The sequence below is a fragment of the Osmerus mordax genome, chromosome 27 (assembly GCF_038355195.1).
Source record: "Osmerus mordax isolate fOsmMor3 chromosome 27, fOsmMor3.pri, whole genome shotgun sequence".
Classification (NCBI taxonomy): domain Eukaryota; kingdom Metazoa; phylum Chordata; class Actinopteri; order Osmeriformes; family Osmeridae; genus Osmerus; species Osmerus mordax.
The window spans coordinates 1185353-1204134 of NC_090076.1; the positions used below are offsets into that span (position 1 = coordinate 1185353).

The 18782-nt window shown below is 42.4% G+C and overlaps 1 protein-coding gene and 1 pseudogene across 1 annotated transcript; one reads left to right on the forward strand and one right to left on the reverse strand.

Moving 5' to 3' along the window:
- The first annotated feature begins 690 nt into the window (after window positions 1-690).
- Window positions 691-1809, forward strand: s1pr1 (sphingosine-1-phosphate receptor 1). The gene has a single exon (XM_067230649.1). It carries the CDS (start codon window positions 691-693, stop codon window positions 1807-1809), a length of 1119 nt encoding a protein of 372 aa, XP_067086750.1.
- A 3077-nt stretch (window positions 1810-4886) lies between these two features.
- On the reverse strand, window positions 4887-9248 carry LOC136936557 (uncharacterized; annotated as a pseudogene).
- Between the last annotated feature and the right edge of the window lie 9534 nt (window positions 9249-18782).

Genomic DNA, 18782 nt, shown 5'->3' on the forward strand with positions numbered 1-18782 from the left:
GTGTATCTCAGAAACTTTTTTTTATTGTTATATTCTATTTATGGGAATTGGTAACAGTGTCCTATTCCAATTCTTTGATAATTGTTTTTATTAAAGTGTCATTATAAAATATATTGTAAAATGTTAACCTAAAAATATTAACCTAATATATTAACACATTTAAGGTGTATAAAAAAATATACAGTGCCTGATAGCCATCTCAAGATAGTTCATTGCTTCTGACAATCATTCTGTCCCAATCCCTTTTAAATTGTGTAGAAGTTGACCAAGTGAAACATATAGATGTTGGCCTACAGTTTGATTTTGACTTACAAACCTAGAATATTTCTTGTGTTCAAATAAGGTAAAAAAAAAAAAAAAAAAACGTTTTGTCAGAAGACCTATTTTTGTTTTGGATTTGGACACACTGCTTTTAGGGGGCAATTGAGGATACAATATGAGCCGAAATACAATTACTCTAAGCGGTCTTAGATAATTCTTCTCTTTTTCTCAGGACTTTCCAGATGTACAGATTTTTTCTCAGAATAACCTGTGACAATGAGGATTACTACTTGACTTCAAGATCTGCAATGACAAGCAAATAAGAACAAAGGAATACATTTTCCTGTTTTGCCTTGGACTGCCAGCACCCCTAAGTGGACTACATTTGAAACTACAGATCCTGGGATTATATTTAAACAGAATAGGGCTATGGCTGAATCCATGTATTCCGACTTGATCGCTAGACACTACAATTATACTGGGAAGTTTCGCAAAGTTGAACAGGATTCTAGGCTCAAGGCAGATTCAGTGATTTTTATAATTGTATGTTGCTTCATAATACTTGAGAATGTTTTAGTCCTGCTCACAATTTGGAGGACCAAGAAGTTCCACAAACCCATGTATTACTTCATTGGAAACTTAGCCCTTTCAGACTTGTTGGCAGGGGTGGTATACACTGCCAACATCTTGTTGTCGGGAGCCAACACATACAAACTGACCCCAACACAATGGTTTTTCAGGGAGGGGAGCATGTTTGTGGCTTTGGCTGCTTCAGTCTTCAGCCTACTGGCTATCGCAATAGAGCGACACCTCACAATGCTTAAGATGAAGCTCCACAACAATGGCAATACCTGGCGCGTCTTTATGCTCATTAGTACAGTGTGGATGATTGCTGCCATCTTGGGTGGCCTACCAGTTATGGGTTGGAACTGTATTGAAAGCATGCCGAAGTGTTCTACCGTTCTCCCACTCTACCACAAGACCTACATCCTATTCTGCACCACTGTCTTCAGCATCATCCTAATGGCCATTGTTGTTCTTTATGCCCGCATCTATGCCCTGGTGCGTACACGCAGTCGCAAGCTGGTCTTCCGCAAAGTCTCTAACGGTCGTGGTGGTGGAGGTACCAGTAACAAAAGTTCTGAGAAGTCCATGGCCCTCCTAAAGACTGTCATCATTGTCCTGAGTTGCTTCATTGCCTGCTGGGCACCTCTCTTCATCCTTCTGCTGCTTGATGTGGCCTGTGAAATCCGCATGTGCTCTATCCTTTATAAGGCTGAGTGGTTCCTGGCTCTGGCTGTGCTCAACTCAGCCATGAACCCGCTGATCTACACACTCACTAGCAATGAGATGCGTTGTGCCTTCCTTAAGATGCTCATGTGCTGCAGTGTCTGCATACGGCCTGCTGAAAAGTTCACCAGACCCATCATGAATGCTGAGTTCAGCAGGAGCAAGTCGGATAACTCATCACACCCCAATAAAGATGAGCCAGAACACTTGCCAAGAGAGACCATTGTATCCTCTGGGAATATCTCCTCTTCATCTTAAAAGGTCATCTCGCATTGCTGTGTAATGTCAAAGCTTGGTGAAACTTTGGTTTATACTGTATATTTTGCATAGTAGTCTTGTGTGTACATTTTGTTCATACTACTGCAAGTGTGTATGTGTGTGTTTGTGTTGTGTGTGTACTCTAGATTTTTCAATCTCTCACAGAGGTCTTTGAGGCCTGGGAACAAATTGATGCCTCCCAGAAAAGGGGGGATGCATCTTGCACCCAGTAACTCATGTTGAATCACAGGGAAAGAACTGGGAAAGATTTTTTGATATTGGTAGGTTTTTAATACTGAACTATTTTATCACACATGTTACATACATGTCTTAAGACCACACTGTCTGTAAACAATTCTACAAACCTGACTTATGTATTACTTCAAATATGCCAATATATATTTCTATGTCTACAGATTCTGAGTCCTGTGGACTTAGTACAGCATTAAAAGTGCTCTTAAAGAACCATCACCCAGTGACAGATTTTTCTTTCAGATGTCTTTCAAATATACTGATTAATTTATATTTCGTAGTTCACCCTTGTGTAACTTCTGAATTTCGAAACATTTTAAAGGCTAGTAGTCCTTGTTTGAAAATTTATTTGTATTAAGGCCTGGTATGTCATTTTCAGGGTTAATTATAGGTAATCATGAACTTTTTAGGGTCAACAAGTGCTGGGGTAAGGAAAGACAACTTGAAAGCGTACCTATAAGATTTAGACTTAATAATTGACCAATAAAATGTAATGTTTTATTATGTTGTAATTAATGGTCACGGTATGCTTAAGGAATCTGTGCAATAAAAGGGGAGGAAATTGGAACATGAGATAGCATAAAGAATCTTATACCAAGTAAAGTTGTGCGCAAAACTTTGCATACTTTGGCAGCAATTGTGAAATGTTGACATTGATTTTGAAAATATGACAATATGAAAACAAATGGTCTGTTATTTAAGGATAGTGATCATATGAAGCTTGTATGGTTGTTTGGCTCTTTTATAAATCCTAATGTTAACAAAAATCACCTAAATGGGCCTGATCAAAAGTTGACATACTTTTGAATTTTTGGCCTTGTTACAGACACACAAGGTGACATATACAGGTTTAAATGGTAATTAAAGATTAATTTTCCACACCAGTGCCTTTTAAAATTGGAATTAATGTCTGTGTATAAATAGTCAATGAGTTTGTTAGCTGTCACATGGATGCACTGGCTACTTACTGAGCCATGGGGATCAGAAAAGAACTGTCAAAAACCTGCATAACAAGGTAATTGAACTTTATACAGATGGAAAAGGATATAAAAAGATATCCCAAGTCTTGAAAAAGCCAGTGAGTACTGTTCAATCAATTTGTAAAAAAATTAAAAAAGGACAGGTAGACCCAGAAAGATTTCAGCCACAACTGCCAGGCGAATTGTTTTGGATACAAAGAAAAACCCACAGGTAACCTCAGGAGAAATACAGGCTGCTCTAGAAAAAGACGGTGTGGAGCACAATACGACGATACTTGAAAATGTTTTTGCTGCATGGTCAACTTGCCAGAAAGAAGCCTTTACTGCGCCAATGCCACAAAAAAGCCCGGTTACAATATGCCCGACAACACCTTGACATGCCTTACATCTTCTGACACACTGTAATTTGGAGTGACAAGACCAAAATGGAGCTTTATGGTCACAACCACAAGTGCTATGTTTGGAGAGGGGTCAACAAGGCCTATTGTGAAAAGAATACCATCCCCACTGTGAAGCATGGTGGTGGGTCACTGATGTTTGGGGGGGTGTGAGCTCTAAAAGGCACAGGGAATCTTGTGAAAATGTATGGCAATATGAATGCAGCATGAATGCAGGTCGCTCTTGGACTTTACGCATGACAATGACCCTAAAGCCGCTTGCACACTGCCCAACAAACGCCGACCAACTCCAACCAACGCCAACTGTCGGATCAGTGTGCGCCGTCAGTTGGAGTTAGTTGGTGTTAGTTGGAGTTTTTCGAGTTTGTCCAGTCGGGTCTGGTGGAGTCATGGAAAGTCTGACGGTGTGTGCTGTTTTCCAACTAACGGCAACATTCTGAGAGTATATTCCCTTGACAACTAGCCCATACTCGCATGCGCAACGTCAGCATGCACAATTTTCTTTGATGTCAAAAACTGTAGATCCAACTGTCTATTACTGGTACTGTTCGTTTGGTAAAATATTTTGTATTTAATAATGGCTGGGTTTTGGACACAGGAACGAGAAGAACGCTTGATTGAGTTGTGGGAAGAAAAACCCCAACTCTACAATATTAGCTCACAGGCATTTTCCAACCGCGACAGCAAGATCAACGCTGAATGTGAAATACATCGCGGAGAAACTGGGGACCTCTGGGGAGTCAGGTGGCTGAGCGGGTAGGGAAGCGGGCTAGTAATCTGAAGGTTGTCAGTTCGATTCCCGGCCATGCAAAATGACGTTGTGTCCTTGGGCAAGGCACTTCACCCTACTTGCCTCAGGGGGAATGTCCCTGTACTTACTGTAAGTCGCTCTGGATAAGAGCGGCTGCTAAAATGACTAAATGTAAAGTGATCTACTGTAACCTGTTGTCAACATTGTATTGTAAAAACAGTTTTTTAATTAGCGTTACGAATGTCTCAATTAAAATGTCATAACGTTTATTTTAGTCACGGGAGGGAGGGGGGGGGGGGGCGCTCTGAGATGTAGCTAGGCCTACTAGTCTAACTGTAACATTAGCGATTAGGCCTATGTGCTTGTATCTGATCCCAGATGGTTATTTGTAACATTCACACCCAGGCTACTTGGAACTTCAGTTGAATATTTAATGGTCAAAATGTAGCTATGTACCTGGATATATTTGATAGACTAGCTAGTAACGACTGATAGAAAGATTTTTTTTAAATGACATGATCTTCTGTCATATTATCTAAAATTATAAAAATGTAGTTTACTAATGGTGGCTGGAAACTGAAGTTTCTTGAGATCCACATGAAAAAAAGGCAGTCGAAATCAAACATCCCTCAAAACGTGAGATTATTTATTTTACATCTGTAATTACATCTACCAATCCTACTCAACAGGCTAAGATCATCTGGACACATCTAGATACTGTCCCATTGCCATGCAACAGCACCATTGCCATGCAACAGCACCATTATCTGAGTTAGTGATCTTAGCCTGTTGAGTAGGATTGGTAGACCCAGACAGAACAGCCTGCTGCAAAGAAGAATTTGTTTCTGGTCCATCATATACTGCACTGTATTCCTCTCTGAGAAAGTTGTGCATGGCACAGCAGGCAAGGACCATATTTTCCACCACATCTGGTCGTTGGTTGATGGGTGACAGTAGTACACGCCACCTGTTGGTCAGTATGCTAAAGGCATTTTCTACCACCCTACGTGCTCTTGACAATCTGTAATTGAAGACTCTGTTCTGTAGAAAGACCTCTCCTAGCGTATGGCTTCATGATGTATGGTTTTAGGGGGAATGCTTCGTCATGCCATGTGTGTACCATGTAGTATGGTAACTCCTTTACTGATTCAAGCAGAGGAGCAGGTAGGGGGATGTTGAATGTTTGCCGCTCCAGTGTGCATCCCCTCAACACTCCTCCGTCTGACACTCTGCCATTGCATCCAATGTCCACATATATAAATCTATAGTTGCTGTCGACCAGGGCCATGAGTACTATCGAATTAAATAGCTTGTAATTATAAAAAAAATAGCCACTATTTGGTGGGGGTAGAATTGCTACATGTTTCCCATCCAAAGCACCCAGACAGTGGGGGAACTGCCACTTTTTCTGGAACTCATCAGCAACCTCCAGCCATTCAGATGTTGTGTTTGGGCACTAAATGGAAAAAAGTATATTAACATTAGTAACATTAATATTTTTTTAACAGGACACTTCATCTAACACAGAAACAGAAAATGAGAATGAAGAGGACAACAGTTCTAATGATGCTGCCAACAGTGATGATATGACAAACAGGGAAGAGGAGGAACCAGCCCCATGTGATAGGACACCGCCATTTATTACCCGCAAGAGGAAGTCCCCAGACACACAAGCGCAAGAAAAAGATATCCAAGTGCTGGAGATGGTTAATGCTACTCTGCACACACTTACTGAGAGTGCAGTTGCCAAACGTTCTGACAACATAACGGCATACTGTCAATATTTAGAGCAGGGGTCACTAATTGGCGGACCGCGGTCCGGGTCCGGACCCAGGCGGTTCCCTATCAGGACCCGGACCTATAACCGATATATTATTATGGAATTAATTCATTTTGACGGAACGTTTCCATTTTAACCGGCACATCTTTTTGTTCCAACTAAATGTGGTTTCTATCTTACTTGTCCAATACAAAGGTCCAATCAGGAGCTTTAAAAACTGTAATCACCATGACAGCTCACTCACTGAAAGTTGGTTGCAACCTCTGTGGTTCAGGTTGTGTGTGTCATTCGCAACAATGCAGGCTAATCGATTTGCTAACAGTACCTGTTTCTTCCATAGCGAAAAACATGGCGTGCTCTAAACCCGGCGAAAATCCAAATCCAAAAATACCTAATTTCAGACAAGTATGCATTTGTGCTGCCGGTGGGGCGCACAAAACCGATGTGTTTAATGAGACGGTTGCCCTTGTCAATAGTGGAAGCTAATGTGAAACGTCACTATCATGGCCGTGGGAACTAGGAGTGCTGTAGCACCCCCTGACAGCACGAGAATTTCCAATGATATGACTTGAAAATTCACCACCGCGGCACAGCCCAGCCCCGCAGTAGCGGACTGGCCATCAGGAGCACCGGGAGAAGAATAACAATGGAAAACCAGGCTAAGAAACGTAAGGGTGGGGCTGAAACATTAAGAGACAAAAAGACATCACCTTCACTGGACAAGGTTTTAACCAATTGAAAAACGGCTATGTTCATTTTACATAAAGCTCAAAAAACTATTTTGTGCTCAAATAAAGGCAAAAAAATTGTCTTGCGTGCTACGCGCGCTCGCATTTAGTATCCGTTCTCACGAACTAGCATCACATCAAACAGAATGTGGATGACCTATTTTTACTCCCAGTCCATCCCTAGCGCCCCGCAACATTAAGAACCCCCCCCCCCCCCCCAGCAGCACCCCCCTGATAAAATATCCTATGTTCCCGCGGCTATGGTCACTATGACACAAAGCATGGACACTTTGAACAAAATTACCCCCAGAACTCTGAGGTAAGGGCCAGAAAAATAAACCATAATTGTTCCGGACCCTGGACTGAATGGAAATTTGGTTAGTGGACCTTTTGGGTTTCTAATTGAATACCCCTGATTTAGAGCATTAATTTAGAGCCATTCAAGAGTCCAACTCATGTTATTTTAGATATGTACAAGCTCTGAGTCACCACCTTACCGCGGTGGAGGGGTTTGCGTGTCCTAGTGATCCTGGAAGCTATGTTGTCGGGGGCTTTATGCCCCTGGTAGGGTCACCCAAGGCAAACAGGTTCCAGGCGAAGGAACAGACAAAGCGTGGCTCAAAAACCTACCATGAAGAAAACGAACAATGGTTCCCAGTTGCCCCTGCCCGGAAGCGGGTCACCGGGGCCCCCCCCTTGGAGCCAGGCCTGGGGGTGGGGCTCGATGGCGAGCGCCTGGTGGCCGGGCCCTTTCCCATGGGGCCCGGCCGGGCACAGCCCGAAGAGACAACGTGGGACCCCCTTCCAGTGGGCTCACCATCCGCAGGAGGGGTCATGGGGGTCGGGTGCAGTGTGAGACGGGCGGTGGCCGAAGGCGGGGGCCTTGGCGGTCCGATCCTCGGCTGCAGAAGCTAGCTCTAGGGACGTGGAACGTCACCTCGCTGGCGGGAAAGCAGCCGGAGCTGGTGCATGAGGTAGAGAGGTTCCGGCTAGATATAGTCGGCCTCGCCTCAACGCACAGCATCGACTCCGGAACCAGTCTCCTTAAGAGGGGCTGGACTCTCTTCCACTCTGGAGTTGCCCTCGGTGAGAGGCGTCGAGCTGGGGTGGGAATACTTGTTTCCCCTCGGTTCGGCGCCTGTACGTTGGGGTTCACCCCGGTGGACGAGAGGGTAGCCCTCCCTCTGCCTTCGGGTGGGGGGACGGGTCCTCACTGTTGTTTGTGCTTACGCACCAAACGGCAGCGCAGAGTACCCACCCTTTTTGGAGTCTCTGGGGGGGGGGGGTGCTGGAAAGCGCTCCTCCCAGAGATGCCCTCGTCCTCCTGGGAGACTTCAATGCTCATGTGGGCAATGACAGTGAGACCTGGAGGGGCGTGATTGGGAGGAACGGCCTCCCCGATCTGAACCTGAGCGGTGTTTTGTTTGTCCATATGAGCACTTGGCACCAGGACACCCGAGGTCTCAGTTCAATGATAGACTTTGTAGTCGTGCCGTCGGATCTGAGGCCGAATGTCTTGGACACTCGGGTGAGGAGAGGGGCGGAGCTGTCAACTGATCACCACCTAGTGGTGAGTTGGCTACGATGGTGGGGGAAGACGCCGGTCAGGCCTGGCAGACCGAACCCAAGACCAAAACCGCAGACCAAAACCATTTGTCGCAGCATGACAACCCTTTTGCATTTGATTAATCCTTTCTTCTTGCAATAATATCTGCTTACTCTATCAATGTAGGCTACCGTTCATATATTATTATATTTATTCATAATATTTTTCTGTTTATTAAACTGACACTGTCAAGTATATTTTAATGGCTTTGTGTGTTTTTGCATCATTTACATTATTTTGATTACATATTTTGCTGAACGGTGCCTGTAAGCCAGTGTTTCTCAACCCTGGTTCTCTTGACCAACTGCTCTGCATTTGGTAGTTGTTTCACTCTTCCAACACACCTGATTCAAATGAATGAGCTGTTATCACGCTTAGTATATGAAATAATGATGATGATGAGAAATTGTTTATGCTTACCTTGAGATATTTTACACAGAGAACTTGATAGATGGCCACACAGGTTTCAGGAACAAACAAACGAATTGTTGAGCAACCAATCCGGAATTGGTAAGAAAGGCTCTGGAAGGTTTCACCTTGTAAAACAAAGCCATGTTAGGCATTCATTTTTCCTATCTAAAGTGTATTGTAATTTGTACAAATAAATTAGCCTATATTGACACATTGTAGCACCTCACCTGTTGCCAAGAATCTTAGTCACCATAAGGCGTTCACCAGGAGAAATGCAGTGCCTGAAATTTGTGTTTTTTCTAGCAATGAGTGAAGTAACCATGGTCAGTAGATGCTTAAAAGCTGGAGGCGCAAAACGGGCAAAGTTTGCAAAAGCTGGGGCATCTTCAGAGTAGCTCTTTGCATAAATTAGGATATGCCCCCTGTTTTTCATGTCGCATTAGCCACGGTTTACTCCACAGTCTCCTCCTGGCTCGTCTCGATCGCAGTCTGTCCTGTACACGCCCAACAGCTTTAAAAGCCAGGTAGACCATGACTACTTTAACAATATTTATTAATCCCTCTACTTTGTCGATGTCAAACAAGGCAACCTGTTAACTTGTCTTTAAAAAAAATAGGCAACAAAAGTGTCTAGTTGTTTACAATTGGATACAGTCTGGGCAGTGTGGAACTGGCAGTTGGTTTTCTGAACATTCAAAAGACTGCAACCAACTACTGCCAACTTAGAATGTTGGGGCTAGTTGGGCATTGTCTGAGCAGTATGCAAGCAGCTTAAGCACAAAGCCAAGTTGACCCTTCAGTGGTTACAGCAGAAAAAGGTGAAAGTTCTGGAGCCACTCTAGGGAGATCTCAAATGTGCGATTCATGCCAGACGAAGACTTTGCCTGACCTGGCAGGGATTCTGCCAAGACAAATGGGTAGCTATACCACTTGCAAGAATTTGAGGCCTCATAGACAATTACAAAAGGCTGCACGCTGTCATTGATGCTAAAGTGTGTAAACAATACACAGTATTAAGAACTAAGGGTATGCAGACTTTTGAACAGGGGTCATTTCTTTTTTTTCTTTGTTGCCATGTTTTGTTTTATGATTGTGCTATTCTGTTATAACCTAAAGTTGCACCCAGACAGTGGGGGAATATGAATCCCATAAGAAATAAAATACATGTGTTTTGCCTGCTCACTCTTTTCTTAAAAAATTGAACATATCACTAATTCTCCAAGGGTATGCAAAATTTTGAGCACAACTGTTTCTTCATATGTCTCTTTTTGTCACCTTGGGTAAAGGTTTTAGTAGACCGATGTATTGAATACTGTCAGCTTTAATTGATGAGGCACCACACATATCGAATACATAGTGCCTTCATCCATCATAGGGCACCAACAGTTGAAAGTCATGTACAATCAAATAATTATTATTTATTAGTAAATTTTTGCGTAGCCTATTACATAAGGATTACCATGATTAAGTAACAATTGCCTGACGTCTGTTACCTACTGCAGCCACGCTACAGTATGAGTTGTTTTAGGACTGTCTTGATGCCAGTTTCCTCTTTAAAATGTAAAGGACATTCTCAATTGGATTCAGATTAAGTGATTGACTTGGCCCGTCAAGGCCTCTTCCACTTTTTGTACATTACATTTAGTCATTTAACAGACGCTCTTATCCAGAGTGACTTACAGTAAGTACAGGGACATTCTCCCCGAGGCAAGTAGGGTGAAGTGCCTTGCCCAAGGACACAATGTCATTTTGCACGGCCGGGAATCGAACTGGCAACCTTCAGATTACTGGACCGCTTCCCTAACCGCTCAGCCACCTGACTCCCTACATAAAACCTATTGATTGCTCTGGCAATATTTTTTGGGTAATTGTCTGCATGATACAGCACTGTCCAATGAGTTTTGTTGCGTCTGAGCAGATAAAATCACATTATACAGTGCATATGGATAAACATCCCCACAGCATGATGCTGCCACCACCATGCTTCACTGTAGGGATGGTATTGGCCAGGTGATGAGCAGTGCCTGGTTTCCTGCAGACGCTTGGCATTCAGGCCAAAGAGTTAAATCTTTGTTTCATCAGACCAGAGAATTTTGTTTTCATGGTCAGAGAGTCCTTCAGGGCCTTTTACTGAGGAGTGGCCTTATTGGTGGAGTGCTGCAGAGATGGTTATCCTTCTGGAAGGTTCTCCTCTGTGACCATCGGAGTGATCATCGGATTCTTGGTCACCTCCCTGACAAAGGACCTTTTCGCCCGATCGCTCAGTTTGGATGGGCGGCCAACTCTAGGAAGAGTCCTGGTGGTTCCAAACTTCTTCCATTTACGGATGATGGAGGCCACTGTGCTCATTGAGACCTTCAATTCTGCAGACATTTTTATTTTCCCTTCCCCAGATCTGTGCCTTAATGCAATCCTGTCTCAGAGGTCTACAGACAATTCACTGGACTTCATGGCTATCATGTATTGTGTGTAGAATTTTGGAATACGGCTGTAACATTAAAAAAAAGTGAAGCGCTGTGAACATTTTCCGGATGCACTGTATAATAAGACAAGAAAACCATTTCCAGAAAGAGCCATTTTCAGCTGAGGCCATAACAGTATCACTGCATGGTTTCCCATACAAACATTGGATCATGGGCAACAATTTTCTCTTCTTATCACTCTAGTATAGGTTAATCTTTGGCTCATATGTCCAACTGACTCTGTGGAATTCTCCAAGCTCTTTTAGCCTTCTTTGGTTTATCAGGTCTGTAGTTAATATTCTTGCCTTTTTCTTTGCTGTTAATGATTAATCAAACTGTTGATGAGGTTGCACCCAAGAGGTTAGGACTGGATTGACAAGTAAAATGTTTTACCTTCTACATCAGCTTGATCATCCAAGGTCACCAAGGGCAAATGCACAGTCTGAAGTAGACCTTGACCATATGCACTACCGACACAAATAAATACATCTGCCAAAAGAAACATGGATGTGGAGACAGTTCAACACTATCCTTACAATCGGTGAACTAATACAAAAGGTAATTGGAATTTCTGCTATTGATTAAAATCTATCTAATAATGCCAGGAATCTCTGTCTGTTTGTTTACTTTATTTTAGTGGTGGGCCGTTATTGGCGTTAACGCGCTGCGACTCTTATCGGCGCTAAAACAAATATCGCCGTTAATCTATTCTCAAAGTTGGGTTGGGAGCTGGGTCTATACTATGCAAGCTATGATGACTTTCACCTTGATATTTTAGCGCGGATGTATACCTAGCCTAATTGCACCGTAGGGGGCGAGAACAAGTCTTCGAACCTGTGTGTATGCCTTGTGTATGAAATTATCACATCAAACGTGACGTGCTAACATGGATGCAGCTATGAAGCCGCCTGGTTTGCTTCAGGGAAAATGTATTTTTAACCCTTGTGCTGCCTTCGGGTCACATGACCCAAAGGTTCATAACGAACCATCGTTGTGTTTACCCAATTTTACCCAATACAATAACAAATAAAAATTATTTTCTTTTAACCTTTGCAATGTGGGGGGTCTGAGACAGCCCAACGGTTAAAAGAAAATGCTTCACTTTGTTTTTGTATGCGGTAAAGTTGTCGCAATACGACGGTGGGTCACAATGACTGATGGGTGAGAATGACCCGAAGATAACACAAGGGTTAAGAAGCTTCCCAATAGAAACCTCGACAAGACTAAGGTTGTTTGCACCTTGTGCTATGCGGAATTAGTTTACTGTAGGAGTTCTTCCAGTCTCAAATACCACCTAAACGCAAAGCATCCCTTAGCTAATGCGGAAGATGCCGGGCCAAGCACTGATGTAGCGCAGGGGAAGCGTCGTCGTCAAACTACAATGTTTGAGTGCAACCGAGGCAAGCCCGTCAGCACAGCTCTATCAGCCAAGCTAACTAATCTAATAAACAGTTAATAAACACAAGTACATCTTATTGAACATAATTTATTTTCATCACCAATTATCATAGTAGAACAGCTTTCTCAAGCAGTTTGTGATGCATTTTGGAAACAGGAGATGAGCTCCTGGTCTAATGCGCCACCTGGCTGGAGAAACCCGTTTTCAAAGACTTACTTTTAGTCATTATTTGGGTAGCACACATATTCTGAATGCCTTCGGCGGAATTCAAATGAGCCATTTTAATCTAGATTAATCTATATTAACGCCAAGATTACAGTGAGATTAATATAGATTAAAAAAAAATAAATCTATGCCCACCACTACTTTATTTATAAGTTAATGCGATAAAAAAAAGGCCTTTTCAATTAAATGAAACAAAGCACCTAACGCACCGGAGTTTGTAGTTAGGATTTTGTGTTTGTTATTTAGAAGCAAATTCACTTTTACAACCGATATGAGCATGTTAGCAGTGTTGACGGCATTGAACCAGCTGCTTTCGAAGGGTTTTCTTTATGGATGAAATTCTGGTTATCTAACAGAACGACAATACAAAGTGGATCAGTGAATGTGGTTTCATAAATTAATGTGTTTACTGATGTCAAAACTGCCTGCACATTGCAAATGTGCACAAACTCTTAACATAAAATCAACTACATTATGATAACCAGCATCAAAGGCTTTTACCAGACTCGTCGTCTCTCCCTTCAGGGGGACGCGAGGGGGGGTCAACCTCTCCAGCCCAGTGGAGCAATGCCAGACTTACCGTCTCTCACCCCTCAGTGGGGTGCAGAGAGGCGGCCAAACCTGGCCAGTGTTCTGTTAGCCAGGACAAAGGCACTTACTAAAAACTGATGGTTATGAACAGAGTCGGACTCGCCATCGGGAGACTCGGGAGATTTCCCGAACGGCCGGTCCAACAAACGGCCGCTACGGCCACGGCACTATTCAAGAAAAAAAAAATCCTAATAGTTTACGCTCACTTTGAGCACGGCCTTAATACCATGCAACTGTTTAACTGGAGCGATCCAAAATCCAAAGGGTGGGGGTGGGCATTTCCCCCGTGTAAACTTGAACGGTGCACTTGTCCGTGACCGTCCATTTTACAGATCACGATTGGTCAAAAAATCTATAGTTTTCCGGGTACAGACAATTCGTTGGAGCTATTTTAGCTAACATCGTTGTTTCTTTAGCAAAGAAATGGAAAGGAAAAGAAGAGGAGAAAAAGGTGGCGCTGAAAAAGCTAGAGATTTAAAAAAAAAGAAACGTGCACTGCAAGAAAATGCTGAACAATGTAGAAGTATAGAATACATTTTTAGGCCGTCAAAAGACGGAGGAGGAGAGAGTTTGCAGCCCGAAGATGCGGCTGTACCAGAGGCGCAAGGTGCAAGCAGCTGTAAGCAGCTGTATTTTCGTCATTTAGAAAATTCAAATATCATTCCAAACCATATTGTTTTAATTTTTCTAAAAACATTATACATTTGGTATTACTGTTAGCCAATATATAGGCTATACATTTTAAATGAAGTAAAATAAATGGCCAAGAGAAAAAGGCACTCATCTAAATATGCACAACATGTTTTTTGGCTTTAAATAATAAATGTGCTATGTGGCTCAAATGCAATTGTCTTGATTTTCTGTTCTGTGTATTAAAGCAGGCACAGGTGACACAGGGAAAGAGATGGAGGCTGCTGTGGTGACAGGGGCCAGTGGAGAGACTTTTGACAGGTGCAGCACTGCAACTGTACACAGTAGAGTCAGTCTGTTAACAGGCTTATTATATGGAAATTAGTTTGTTGAATTGATTTTCATTATTGAATATAGTTTACTGATTATTGTTCTTTTGCAACATCAAATAGCAAATGCAGAAACAGAGACAAGTATGGAAAAAGAAAGTGAGGGAGAAAGTGGGGGGGCTTTTGTCCGATAGACAAAAGCTATGAGACAAACGCTTAAGTATGGTTTCAAATTGTAGTAATTAGAAGGCTAGCAAGTAACAGTTGCATGGTAGTAGCATTGCTACAAGTTTCATGCTAGGTTACTTAGCCCGGCAGCTATCTAAGCTAGCTAGCTACCATTTTGAAAAAAATAACTTGCGCTGTGTGGACCATCAGAAAGATTTGGAACTCACTAATCTAAAGGTTAAGGGATGATAAGAATTCATGAGTGAAATTGTGTACTATCCTCTATTTTTTCTGTGTGATGTATTTGATGTTTTAATGTAACTTTAAACTAAGTATATGCAAGGTATAAATCCCTTTTAAAGGGGTCATTGATTGTAAAACCGATTTTACCTTGTCATAGTTGAATAACGACAGTTCGTTGGGTAAAATGGACATACAGTGAACCTCAAAGTCCATTGACACCTTTTTCCTATGCAAATCTCAAAATTAAAAAATGTCGCTGTAAAACGGTAGGTTTTGAAAAATCTACCGAACTGACGTAAGTTCAGTGGCTCCACCTTTTTTGGCTCTGGTCTGTACCTTTGTCACGGCCCAAAATTTGCTGCGCGCTGCTGTGTGTACTTCCACGGAATTACAAAGAAGAACGTTTTTCAAGGATATTGAAAATGGACTATGGTCGTAAATGTTCCAGCCTGTACAGGGTCTTCCCAAACACTCGACTGGCTGTGATGTTTGTCTATGAGAAGATCCCTGTGCAGTTCGACCCTCAATTACAATTTGCTTGAACCATTTAACCGAGGACAGTTTTGAAAACCTGGGACGATTATTCAAGACTTCCGGTGAGGCGCGAGGCAAGATGGCTGCAAGGCACTGAGCTCTTAATTGAAACCCCCTCTTTATTTTGTTTAAAAGTGTTTACAGATCACACTGATATACATTTTGGACAAATAACGTTTTATTTTCATTATGACTTCCAAGAAAGACCAAACTTCGACCAAGAAAGATTCAAACAAACAAGGCAAACAGCCAAACGATTCTACAGAGGATATTGCCATGCTAATCAAGCGAGCAATGGCGGCTGAGATGGAATCATTTCAAGAAACTGTTGCATTTATGCAAAACAAATCACTAGAAAAAGCTCTGGATCCCATACAAAAACACATGGCGGAGAACGGTAACATTCTCCGGTCGTTAAAAGAGCAGTCTGACATTCACGCTAAGAAATTTAGCACAGTCTTCAACCAAATAGATAATATTCAGGTTAGCTTGCGCAAGACTGACAAAGAGACGAGCTCCTGTGTTGCGGAGGTTACAAAATTACAAAAAAGGTTTGACGACCTAGAAGACCGTTCTAGGAGGAATAATGTGAGGCTGGTGGGTCTGCCGGTGGGAAGTGAGAGAGATGACCCGAGGGGCTACCTCCAGAAAATGCTTCCTATCTGGATTCCACAGCTAGATAGGTCTGTCCCACTGGAGATAGATAGAGCACTAAGAATCTACTCGAACAACACGGCAAGACCACGAACCATCATCTTTCGACCACTACAATACACCGACCGCCAGGCTATCCTGGAGGGAGCGAGGAAGGCGAAACCAACTCTCACCGATGGCACCAAGTTACAGTTCTTCACTGACTATGGCCCCGGGACGATGCATGAACGGCAGAAATACAAGGAGATTTGGGCTAAGCTGTGGCAGAAGAGGATAGATGCATATCTCATATATCCTGTGATCTTGAAAGTGACCTACAACACGTGAAGATGTCATTCAACTCAGCGGAGGAAGCGAACAAAGCCCTGAAAGTTTCAGTGCTAGCAGATGGAGAAGACGACACATAGCTGGACTCACTTGCTTCACAGGAACAGGAGACAGAGACGGCGCAATGAGAACTTTGTTTGTATGGGTAGGCTAATCTTTGGGCATTGTTTTGTGCTAGCTTTTCTGTTAAATGCATCTGGAAAATTACTTGGTTAATCTGTAGTATTGCAAGTAAGGGTGATGCAATAACTAAATTAGTCTAGTGATAACTTTATTCGTGGCTAAGGACATTTATTTAAAGTTTAAGGCTTAGGAAATATTTTCAGTTAGCTTGGTTAGTTATCTAGCCTTCATGGTACACTGTTGTGAGAGTGAATCTTAACTTCAGCCTATTAGGGCAACAGTCGGAATAATTTCAGGTTTTCAACAAAATATCTTGGTTTGGATTTCCAAAATGATTTCATACTCTTTCAGTAGACCTATTATTTTTATAAGACTATTTCAGGGGGTCAGATGGCTGAATGGTTAGGGAATCGGGCTACCAATCGGAAAGTTGCCGGTTCGATTCCGGGCCATGCGATTTACGTTGTGTCCTTGGGTAAGGCACTTCACCCTACTTGCCTCGGGGGAATGTCCCTGTACTTACTGTAAGTCGCTCTGGATAATGTAAAATTTGTAAAATGAATTTGCACTGATAATCAAGAATAGGTTCAGTAGGTGGAGGTTTAATGCTTCCCTGTAAAAAAACAAGCAATTTATGACACAATTAAAATCAGGTCTAGAGGAATTGATCAATTTCAACAAGGATAGTGTTTCAGATAGGACGCGGATTTGGGCCTCTATCAAGGGGTTCATACGGAATAATGCAATACGGTTCAGCTCCCGTAGATTACAAAAGATAAACACCCTAGAGGAAGAATGTATGCTCTTGGAGAATGATCTTAAGGATAACTAAAAAATGCATTTCCTGCTGAAAATCCGTTGGAATGCTGAAATCTGAAATAATTTTTTTTAAATGGCTGAAAATACAGAAATGAGAAAATACCCGCCAGCTAAAAATGTGTGATTCACACAAAAGAGGGAGTGTGGAAGCTGAACTGCATCATCTAACAAAGCTAAGTGCTTAAATACAATGCGGGAGAATAAGTTTGAACGTTGTGAAGCAATCGAAGAAATAGTTGAATTTCAAGAGGCAGTGTGGAAGCTGAACTGCATCATCTAACAAAGCTAAAAGCTTTGCCTACAATCAAGCCTACAATGCGGGAGAAGCTGAAAGCTGAACTGTTAAACAGAAGAAGTAGGCTAGCTAGTCGTAATAAGAATATTACAGTTTTAACAGCTGAAATTATAGTTGGGATAGTCATAGCAGTGGCAGATGTAGCCTATCATTGAGTGCGTTTACTCGGCTTTCTTAGTAGGATTCAATGTGTAGATTGAATGAAACGTACAGCAGTAGGGCTGATACAGGAAGACACGGCGACACTGTTGCAGAAGGATGATGGTGGTGCAAGTTTTGTCCGTGGAGCATACAACGATTAATAAAAATAATCATGTAGACGCGTTTATTGAGTAATCGCATAACTAATTACACATGTAAACAGAGTAATCGTATTATTGGCATAAACCGACAATTGCTACTAATCGGGTTTCTCATGGTCAAGTGAGTGGGGAGTCAGGTGGCTGAGCGGTGAGGGAATCGGGCTAGTAATCCGAAGGTTGCCAATTCGATTCCCGGTCATGCCAACTGATGTTGTGTCCTTAGGCAAGGCACTTCACCCTACTTGCCTCGGGGGAATGTCCCTGTACTTACTGTAAGTCGCTCTGGATAAGAGCGTCTGCTAAATGACTAAATGTAAAATGTAAATGTAAGTGAACGCACTCAGTGGTGTAGTAGAACAAAAGTTCCGTTAGCAATAGTAGTTAGTAAAAGAGATATTAGCAGCATGTGCAGAATTAGTAGGTGCTCTTAGTCTTTTAATGAGACTAGTTGACTGAATAGCTTGTCTTGTGTCTCCACTAATAAGCTAATACCAATCACCTGTGTAAGAGACTGAGTGGCGCATGTCTGTTTGGTTGCCACGGTGATGGTGCAGCTATGATTGCTAACGTGCTGAGGGCAGAGCAAATAACAGAAATGTAGCTAGAATCCACACCTCAAACAAGTTAACCTAGACGCAAAACTATACGTCCAATCCCAAAAATAAGGAGACCGAGACCCAAGACTTTGCCTAAACCAGAGATATCCTTTATATGTCTGTGCGGTCAGAAATACGACTCTACCGGCAGTTTCAAAAACGTCTAACTTCTGCTTTCTTTGAGAAATGTGTCACCAGATTTGCATTGGTCTCTATGGGGCGAGAGTTGGACTTTGTCTCGTTTTCGTGGGGCTCTGAACAAATGTGTATGTCTGTTGGATTCCACAGACAACTGTCTATATACAGTTAGGTCCATAAGTATTTGGACATTGACACAATTTTCATCATTTTGGCTCTGTATACCACCACA